The sequence below is a fragment of the Daldinia childiae genome, assembly GCF_008694065.1.
Source record: "Daldinia childiae strain JS-1345 chromosome Unknown Scaffold9, whole genome shotgun sequence".
Taxonomy (NCBI): Eukaryota; Fungi; Ascomycota; class Sordariomycetes; order Xylariales; family Hypoxylaceae; genus Daldinia; species Daldinia childiae.
Window position 1 is genome coordinate 450491 of NW_022984650.1, and position 10856 is coordinate 461346.

Genomic DNA, 10856 nt, shown 5'->3' on the forward strand with positions numbered 1-10856 from the left:
TCGAGCGGGCACTAGATCGGCTATCAAATCTTCGGCGGCATGGGCTACCCTCTCGCAACTGATATCACTTCAGTCGTGAGCCCGGACCAGTTACAGCCTGTGCTTCGTCAATACAGCAAGTCAATTACTCAGATATTCGTAAGTTTTCTAGGTGTTTAAACTACAGTCAATATTCTCAAAATGATACCTAACTGACATTTGGGGTACATTCCAGCCGGCGCGCCCGTCATATCCTTCGTTTTAGTTGCGGGGAATCTTAACAATAAACAAAGTCCGGCTCAAGTCACCAAAAGGAGGGACGCAGTCTAGTTAGCATATTCACCTCTATTTTATAACTTACCTACCTTCCATACTATTCGCATAACTTCACATAGCTAGAAGCTTGAAGACGAAGTTCGCGTCTATAATAGTGCCACGTTCACGATTGAAGCCATTTAAGGGGAAATGGAAATGAACGTAATTAATTTTCTCCTATCACTGCCTATCCGATAAAATTCGACCTGATAAAAGCACACGCTCATAGCTTCATAACCCTGAATAAACACCCGACGGAACAGTTATAGGTAGGAACCGACTCGATTTGTATGATACAGATATATCGAGTAGAGTATTGTTTGAACCTTGCGCCCTGCTTGGTATCTATCCTTAAGATAGTTGCCGCGGATCTAGGGGTACATTATGGTGTTATTATTACCCACCCTCCTAAATAGCAAGGGTTCTGTTATTGGTCCCTTGGAATAGTGATGTCTAATTGATGGCTCGTTAAAACGACTAATCAACTCTTGCCGTCTCAAGACTTCTTGCCGATGGGTTAGATAAGTTATTTACTTGCTTCACCGGCGGTGGTTGATATTTGCTCTTCTTACGTAGTCGCTTACGTGCAACCATGACCGGGACTGAACTCTTGGTTACTAGGTAATTTGAAAAAGATCCAAGGAGTGTCCTGCGATATCACATTAGTCCTTATCTGCGTATTCGTAGACACGTATGCTTGAACTTACCCTTTCAAAGCGCTCCTGCCACGGCTTCCCAGAATTACCAAGGTCGGATTCAAAATATCGATCACCTCTGTGATCAGATGCTTGGGATTCTTGCAATGAATCACTTCTACGATCACCCGTACCTGTAGCTGCGTCTTCCGGAGCAATTTTGAGACCCGCTCGGTGATGTCCTGGACGGCTCGATCCCTCTCTTCTTGTAATCTGCTTTTCCCGCGAGAACTAGGCGCCGGGGAGGGATTATTGCTACCGCTACCGTCGATAGCTCGGATATGCGGTGACATCGAAGATCCTTGTATCTTAAACGGACCAGGACTAGAAGTACGGTAAGAGGGTCTGGACATGCCCTTGGAAATTGCGCTAATGGCCATCGCTTGCTCCTTCATCGCCTTGGGCTCGTCTGCTACCATATTGCTAGCATCAACCGATCCACTGGTCTCCTCGTCCATGCAATACATAGCTATTAGTGTATCGCCATCGCGAAGCACGGTTCCAACGGCCCATTCCAATGCGTGGGTAGACTCATCACTAAGATCTGTCGCCACTAGGTATTTGCGTAAACGTCGGTGGTCGTCCTCTGCCTCTCGCTGTATTCTGGTAAATTCACCACGGTAGAGAATTCGGAGGGAGCGGTGAACTTCAGGGGTTGAGAGAATCGGCGTAGAGGATAATTGTAGTCCCTGCGCCGCTTTGATAGCATCGACGTCGGCATCTAGATCTGGATCGTAGGGTGTTTGGGTGCCAGACAGAGGTTCCTGATCAAAACTAGTGGACGGTTGAACCACTGGCTTTCCACCCTTGCCCAGCCTCCCTTTATCTCCTCCGGGACTTGTAATCGTAATTTCGGGCTCGTCGAAGAGTGATCTGTATTGAGGCTGAGTAGCATTGACATGTTTTCCTAATAATGTTGTTAGTCATCTTGGACTCTCGGGCAACATATCGTATATTCATGGACTCACGCTCATCTTCAATAGCAGCGAGTAGACTCTTAGCTGTGTTCCCATCTTCAGAATCTTGCGACTCGGCGCGCGGAGTGAGCTTTCTCCCCCTTTGCATCTCTTCGTCGGACGAGTTCCCAATGTCGTCATCACTTTCATCTGGGAGCAGCTCCCCGTAAGGACTTAGATTATCCTTTTCTATTCGTCCGTGCCCTTCACTTTCTTGCCTCTTACGTGCTAGGGACGCTAAGTTAGAGCCACCATAGAGTAAGTTGGCATCCGACAATTTCCTATAGGCATTATTCATATCCAATACCTGACCATTGGTCATCATAATGTCCTGTGTCTGATTGCGCCCGGAAGGGTTCCCAAATGGCGAGTTTGAGCGCAGATTAAAACGGTTGTTAGGTGACTTCGACTTGTTGTTTTTCCTTGAGAAGCGCCCGTGTTCTCCAGGAAGTACTAGGTTGGATAAGTCAGGTCCGCGAAGCGCTTCACCTATGGAGCTTGACCGCATGGCATTTTGACCACGTTTGACCGGCATAGCTTGCCCAACATTGGTTGGCAATATATCATGAAACTTATACGCAGATGTTGGGTCATTGTTCCTTGGACTGGGTAGAGGTGGTGACCGTGGCCCAAGGTCTACAACGGGAGTCGAGGCCGCATCCGACATACTTCTACCACGACTCGAATTATCCGAAGCCGGGGCCTTGTAAGAGAGAGTCGGTGACACGGGCGTGCTTGCCGGAACATGAGAAGACGGTCTGCCAACATCCAGCATGCTTCTCGTTTGGATTGGAGGTCCGTCGACGTCTAACATGCTACGAATTGGAGGGCTACGAGTCGCATTTCTGGACACCTCGCCAATGTCTAGCATGCTTCGAACAGGCGATCGAGGACTCGCAAATGGTGAAGGGGATCGATGGCCAACCGACGGAGCTCTTCTAGGTTGTTGTTGCCACGACGACATTAGACTCTCAACCTCCTTCCGTTCTTCCTCAAGCGCTGCCTCGAGGGACATCAACTTCCTGTTGTTCGCCATCGTAATAGATGTTTAACGTAGTCGCGCTGGTGGCAATTCGAGGAGGTTAGTCCTTGTTTATAAAATACAGATATCGAATCGAGGGGTGTTTAATCGAAGACGTCTGTTAGATGTGGGTTGCTCGAGAAACGAGCTTCGAGTCACGTAAATAAGCCTAAACGCGTATTACGACGAATTCTTAGACTAATAAAGAGTATAAAAGGTAGTAATCGAGAAACGCCGGATTGATGCTATCGTGGGATAATAAATGGTCGTCTTCGATGGAGACGGAGGAAGATCATTGTGCGCTGAAGATCTTTCTCGTTGTTGCGTTTTTTGTCTTAACCTAGACCCAAGCCTTCACCCTCTGCACATGGCTACTAGCCAAAAAATCGGGTTTCTAGGTTCAGGCAGGAAGCTGGAACTGGGGAGATTGGAACTAACTTGCGAGTGGTTGCAAGTGGGTTGACGGAAAGGAATGACGGGGCAAAAAAGTTCGAGCTCAAGTTCAGATGATGTGGGGTCTTTTTTATTTTAGCTGTATTTAACTGTGGTTAGCTGTAGTCTGTGTAGGGTGGATATTTGTGGGATATTCCAGATATTCCAGATATTCCAACGCAGACATAACACAGTAATAGTTCAAACAAATAAATCGGAACTCGGAACAGAAACGATAGAAAGGAGGCCTCATTACCTTGCTTGCCAAGAGCTTTAGGGTGAAAGATTGATGTCAAAAAGGGAGATATGATGACCGTGATGAGAGGAGAAGAGGGGTCTAGAAGGATGTTTATGAGGATTTTTGGGGGGAAAGACCTATGTACCTGGGTAACTAAGGTTAGAGACCTAGGGGTTAAGCTTGCCTTGTCGTGTCCAGTTTCGAGGTGGAACCCGGACTGTTTTTTTCCCTTGGGCTGCTTGGGTTGCTTCCGTTTGGTTTTATCATTATTTCGTTACTTCAATTAAGTAAATAATTCAAACTCTATACGTAATAGTTGTACATAGGTACTTAAACATCCACGCGTATTAAATACGATAAAGTAGACAACACATGCATATAGTAGTAACACATGCGAAAATTAAAAAAAATTTGATACTACTAAATTTTAGGTTCCTGAGGTACTTGATGCATTAAGATGCACATATTCGGGTGGTTTAGGGAATTTATAACTTATCCAGTACAAGTACACGAATTCATTTATTCGTAAGTGCCCAGGTGGCTAAATCACTATGAGATATACTTAACCGAGGTACCAGATACTTTATGATTCATGTGGCATTCGATCTTAGTACGCAGATCATCCTATCAGACCACTTTGTAGTATCCACCCTTTTGAACCCTGGTCCTAACTTCCTCTCTGCACGTCAGAGGCTTCCTTAACAGCGGCTATCGCCAATCTTGAATTCCATTGGCTCCTTTCTCTCTGCCGTCCTACGTCCGTATAGGCAGGACAATATATAGGTAAGACCTATGTACATACCTTACTTATCTAGGTACATAATGATACAAGCATGCTTATATGTGAACTTTATAGAAAGACTATATATATTGTTTAAAAGCCATATAACTATATCTTTTAGGTAACTTACAGGTAGACTCTAGTATATTTCACTAATCAATTCTTTCGTTACAAAAGCAAGGCTTTCATTATACATATAAGAGTATATATAATCGAGCGGAAATGGGAAGTCGGTATATTTCTTCTCTTTATTTCTTTACCCTTCATAACTCTGTCATCTTCCGTCTCACATCGGGCAGTTCCGGCTGATCGCCTTAATCCTCGCCTAGGTAGCTATATAGGATTCGGTTGGTAAGTGATTCGTAATTACGTGGAGCGTATTGTGCGGCTAGGGTTGAATTGAAAATTATCTGGAGAGGTCCCGGAATGGGTTTAAGAATTGAGAACAACTAGTCATATTACAACTTGGATAAAATACCTAAGAAATACCCAAGACGTGAGATCTCGGTATTCCCTTATTCATACGCAGAGAGTACCGGAATGCTATAGTAATAGAAAGGGGGGAATAATGGTCAATTATTAAAGTGATAAATAATACAGATAAGCCAACACCTTTTATAGATGAATAGGTAGTCTAAACTTACCTATACGAAATATAATAACTGGTTCATTCTAATAGCAGCTAACATCTTCTTACCTCAGGTAGTAGTATACAGGTACTTGCTCGTCCTATTTCTCTTTCTCTTATTCTCTCTCCTTGTGACATATTACGAACGATTGGACAAGCAGCGTTGCCGAACACATACGATAACCATAACCATAACCTTGCATGGAATGTTATCATTTACAATATGTAGCAACTCCTTTAAGCCACGCGGTCCTCTACTACCTACTGTTGCATAATTCGTAATTCCAGCTTCCGCATCCGCTTGCGGCGCATCAAAATTTCCTGCGGCATAGCCACGGTCCGTCGGATAACCCCAACTGCATATGTGGTGTGATTGATACATAATTCCTATATGACTGTTCGCTTAAGTCTACTGCGTTACGGTACAATTCATATGATTAATCGTCAAGCAAGTAAAAAAAAAAATCATCATGCAAGAAATCATTTTTGTTCATTACCAGAAGTTCCTATTTAGAATAACCTCTGCTTCATTCTGAGATGTCCCTTTCGGCAACCTTAGGGGAGGGGGTATTGTATCAGAATCATTGGTGCCGCCTGATTTCCGTTCGGTGCCAGGTCATCAATTACCATGAAGCAGACCGACTGTGACCACAAACGCCTGATGACCGAAACCCTAGCTTCCGGCCAGTGCTCTGAGCGAGGAGCAAATAGTCTATCAATACATGCAAATAGTACGAGAAGAATATCTCTCGAGCCGGACACTAGATGCAGCGGCACCTAGAGGGAGAAGAGATCCATTCCGACGTAAAAAGACATGATGGTCGTAGAGGGCATGAAGGATGAGATGCGAAAAGGAATGAAGAAAATTAATACCGTGTCGTCCGCGCCAGGACGTTAAACCATCAAAATCATAACTTTTCCGAATCCCGTCGTGAAAAAAGAATCGACGCTCTAAGTCATCCGGGTATTACGAGGAATCCATACCGGTGGAATAGTACGTCGAAGAGACCTTCGGGGTGTGGACATCTGCGCATTTGCTTATGCCTTTTCCTCGGCCTTCTCCTCGTTCTTTCCAGCCTCTCCCTCGTTAGAGCCTTGAGCCTTGACATATTCGTCGTAAACAGCCATGGCTTCCTCTACTTTAGCTCGGAGAGCACCGTCATCCTCGATCCTGAAAGATATTAGAAACGTTGCATACAAAAGGGGGAATTTTTTTTTCTTTTCTTAAAAAACTTACAGATTAACCAGTTCAGCATTGTCCATCTCCAAAAGCATACCAGTGATCTTGCCTGCTAGATCGGGTTGGATAGCCTGAATCTTAGGGAAAATGAGTTCACCTAGCATCTGCTTCTGCTGCTGGGGGTTGTTAGACTGGGCCTGCAGCTGCGAATGAAGAAGCGAGGTCGGGGTTAGATCCTGCGGCTGCTGTTGCTGCTGCTGCACGTTCGGAGCACCGCCAACTTGTTGGTTAGGGGCACCACGTCCGCCCTGAGGAGGGAACTGACCACCCTGACCATTTCGCTGGTTCTGTCCACCACGACCAGCGGGGCCACCCTGTCGAGCGTTGGGGGGGTAGCCAGGAATACCACCTGGTCCACCCGGAATTCCCATGTTGCCCGGCATACCTTGCATCGGTCCACGACCGGCTGGTACGCCTCGACCACCTCCGATTGTGGCCTGCTGCACTTGTGCCATTGCGGCTATGAACTGAGGAGTGCCGGGTTGAGCGTACGGAGCGCCAGGCGGGAATTGACCGGGAATATACATGTTTGGAGGTAGCTGTGGGATAGGTCCGCCACGTCCGCCTTGGGGACCTCCATAGGCATTGGGATTGAACTGGCCGGGACGACCTCCCTGAGCGCCGGGCATACCCATTCCGGGGAAAGGCAGGCCACGACCGCCCTGGGGAGGGAAACCTGGCTGCTGACCTGGGGGATAGTAGACCGGGGGTTGCATGTATTGTTGAGGCATGCCAGCCGCCGCCGCAGCCTGCTGCATTCGGAGCTGGTTGCGAGCTTGGATACTAGCCTCAAGCTGGCTCTTCCGAACGTCCTTTCGCTGAGCTAGTGCTACGTATAGAGGCTTATTGTTGATCATGCGCTGGTTCATATCGCCCACAGCCTTCGTGGCGTCGTCAGGGTTAGCGAAGCACACAAATCCAAAACCCTTGCTCTTGCCAAGTCTTTTGTCTGATTTCTTCTCTTTCTTTTCACCTTCCTCCTTGAGCTCATCGACTTCCTCCTTTTGGTTCTCCTTATCCTTGCCTTCCTTGTCATCATCAGAGTCGGTGGCGCTATCACGCATGACCTTTGCGGATGTAATAGGGCCAAACTCCGAGAACATCTGGCGCAACTTGTCGTCATCGACATCATCATCAAGATTCTTGATGTAGAGGTTCACGCCTTGGTATTTGCTGGCCTTCTCCTGACGAGCAGCCTCATAGGATTTACGCAGCTCCTCCTCGCGCTCGTGCTTCTTCTGAGCACGACCGACGTACAAATCCTGACCGTGGAAATCGTTGCCGTTTAGGTCATCGACTGCCTTGGCTGCGCTTTCATGAGTAGTGAAATTAACAAACCCAAAGCCACGAGACTTTCCTTCATTGTCACGGGCCAACGAGGACGAAGTAACGTCCCCGAACTTCTCAAAGAGCTCTCGGAATTCATCATCGGTAACGTCAGCTTGAATGTTCTTGACGTAGACATTGGTAAAGTTCGCCTTCATCTCCTCGAACTTGCTCTGACGATCCTTCTTGGGGATGTGATGGCCGACGTATACCTTCTTCTCGTTAAGCAGCATTCCATTCACGTGCTTAATAGCCTGAGCCGCAGCTTCGTCTGTCTCGTAATGGACAAATCCGTATCCCTTCGAGTTGCCATTCTCGTCCTGGGCGACTTTGCAGCTTAGAATGTTACCAAAAGCAGCAAAAGTGTCGTGAAGGGCCTTGTTATCGATAGCAGCGTCGAGGTTCTTGATAAAGATGTTACCCTGTCCACTCTTGCGCAAGTTGGGGTCACGTTGAGACCACATAATGCGGCACGGGCGGCCCTTGATCTGGGTGTAGTTGAGCTCTTCAAGAGCTCGTTCGCCATCGGCAGTCGTGTTGTAGTTGACGTAGGCATATCCGAGAGAACGGCGAGTGACAGCGTCACGGCAAACGCGAATGGAGGCAACAGAACCTATCTGAGAGAAGAGCTCGAAAAGCATTGCTTCAGTGACCGAAGGGTCAAGCTCGCCAACGTAGAGGGAGGCAGATGCGGCGGGGTGAGGAGTCTGAGCGGAGCTGGGGGTGGCAGCAGCGGCATCACCCTCATCGCCGTGAGCGTCGGGAGCAACATTAGTGTTGATAGAGGCGGGCTTAGCATCACCGCCGTTGAGAGAGGTGTTGCCAAGATCGGCGGCAAGCTGGTCAACAGCGCCGGAGGTAGGAGCAGCAGCAGACATCGTGACGAAAATTAATTGACTAGAAAGTCGCACAAAGAATATTAGCGTGGTAATAATAAAATGAATAGAAATGTAGTGCGAATATTTCTCAAAGCGCAGATAAAAGTCGCGTCAAAGGTCGGGTTTGATTATGATGTGTTTGAGTGAAGACGAGGGGAAGGGGGAGGAAAAGCGTACCAAGCAATTAAAGAGAGCTGCAAGAATATTACGTTCTCGTAATCAAGGAATAATGATTGCGAGAGAATGAAGACCAAGTCGGACAAAGGTTGTCGTCAAGACTTCAAAGGAAAGTGATGATAATCTAAAAGCCTAAACGTACTCGAGCTTCTAGCAGTCACTGACTTTTTTAGTCTGTGGTGGAGAATGAATGAATAGGTCGTGAGTATTGACAATGGTACCTATTCGAAGGAAGGACGAATGCGCGTCGATGGATAGGATCGTGTAAATTGAGGTGCTTAGCAGATGGTAGATTTTCTAGTTTTCCGAATTTTTTTGGTGTTTTTAACCTGAATGAATTTGGCGAGAACAGAAACCAAGTACGAACTAAGAAGCACGTACTTTATAACTGAATCTCTTTTTTAATTTTTTCAAAGTTTGGGGTGACGAGCTGGCGATAAAGTTGTCAAGTCGTTGGGGGGAAAAGGAAGAAAGAAAGAAGGGGAGGGTCCGTTCGTCTTTTGAGATCTTGAAGATTTTTTGTGCCTCTCTGGTTGCGATCAACCACACAAAAAATTTCGACCATAAATAGTGGGTCTTCCACCAAGCTATTTTCAGCACTTAAGGTTCAATATCGCACCTACCAGCTGTATTTTTCAACCGTACTTTCCTAGTCGTAGTACTTTAGCCCCTCGGCAAATTTTGACTTTATGACAACGTAACTTAGATAAGTACTTACCTAAAGTACCATACCGGCAAAATGTGGTTTTGAGATATGATATTTGGGGGGTGGAATGATTTTTGTATGGGATATCCTTTTTTGTACGGGAATTAGAATCTTGATTGGATAAAATATTATTACAATATTAAAAAAATGAAAGTGTGGGTAATAAGGTTTAAAAACGGGTAAACTTTCAACAGCACTAGAGGACTGGCCACCTACTAGAGCTGCTAGCTCAATCACAACACTCCCGCATTGATTAGTGGGACGTGCTGTGGTGGGGCTAGGAGCCTGGGGTTCGAGTCCCAGGCATCCTAGCTTTTTTGATTTTTAAGGTTTTTGGGGGTCACATGACCCTAATTCCACTTATTCCAGCCAATCAGAGCCTTCAGTTCTAAGGAATCATTCCTTTCCTAGGAATGATTTTTTACAAAAGAATTATAATTTTATAAAATATGGTATTACCCATTTTAACCATTATTATGGGTAATATGATAATCTACGCATGGAATCCTTCCTGAAACCCATACACTGCCGCTACGGTACAGACGGAATATGTTAAGCCAATCAGATTTAAACAACAGTTGTGGGTTATTTAAACATCTTTATAGCAAAGTACATTTAATAAATAAGCTACCTCTTTATCTCTTCTGTAAATACCTACCTATATACTTACCTGGTTATTGGCGTTTTGTTGATATTACAAGAAAAGTTAACCTATAAACTTATAGTTTTCATTATTTGAAACACCGTAACATACGGGCATGTAGGTAATCAGCTTGGAAGATCCCATAGTCTTTATTGCAAGTTATTAGACTCTATTGGGGCTTGCAAACCACTGGCTACAATAATTCTCGAAAGGGTATAGTCACTTAGTACCACAAAAGCTCGAGGAGAAATTGATGTTGTGGAACTGCAGATAGACTGAGCCCAAGATTAAACAAGTCAGGAATACATTAGGTACCTATACATGTACTGCCTCAACATTAACTATATGTTTATAACGGTGTCCATCATCGAGGCGTTATGCCGTAGCTGATCTCGCTACTTAAAAATAGATACCCAGATGCATGTAATGCTAAAGTGATGACAACAAGTCTGTAGGTGTCTTCTTACATATAGAGGCTCAATGTAATGGACTTACATGTGCTAAGTATTGGTGTAATATCTTCTCAAGATCATATACTTACTACCACCTGCTTTGATTATAATGTAGATACATAATGTATAATAGAGTCAGTAAAATCCATGTTAAGCATTAAATATCAAACATTAGCATATTTCAATCTTTCTAAACTCTAGATTAAAATAAGTTATCTACAGAAGTTCACGAAATAAAAGAATGAAAGAGTTTACAAGTACCCCCACATGTAGGTGGATATGTTACCTGGCCTACCTATCTTATCAGTTTGTGGAGGGACACCAACTAGGTACCTTACCAGGGATCACCCCGCCTGCTTAAATCGACCCATAGGTGGACGCAAATGTAC

At 45.3% G+C, this 10856-nt stretch overlaps 2 protein-coding genes across 3 annotated transcripts; both read right to left on the reverse strand.

Moving 5' to 3' along the window:
* Positions 1-771: 771 nt before the first annotated feature.
* Positions 772-2981, reverse strand: GL218_07366 (uncharacterized protein; the record flags this gene model as incomplete). Of its 2 annotated transcripts, XM_033584117.1 has the most annotated exons (3): positions 772-943; positions 1002-1896; positions 1958-2981. In XM_033584117.1, 3 exons carry the CDS (start codon positions 2979-2981, stop codon positions 772-774), a joined length of 2091 nt encoding a protein of 696 aa, XP_033432489.1. The 2 variants fall into 2 exon arrangements, with proteins under 2 accessions (XP_033432489.1, XP_033432490.1); XM_033584116.1 differs by lacking the exon at positions 772-943 and having other exon boundaries at positions 1812-2981.
* A 3102-nt stretch (positions 2982-6083) lies between these two features.
* GL218_07367 (Polyadenylate-binding protein, cytoplasmic and nuclear) lies at positions 6084-8489 on the reverse strand (the record flags this gene model as incomplete). Its single annotated transcript, XM_033584118.1, has 2 exons — positions 6084-6216; positions 6283-8489. 2 exons carry the CDS (start codon positions 8487-8489, stop codon positions 6084-6086), a joined length of 2340 nt encoding a protein of 779 aa, XP_033432491.1.
* Between the last annotated feature and the right edge of the window lie 2367 nt (positions 8490-10856).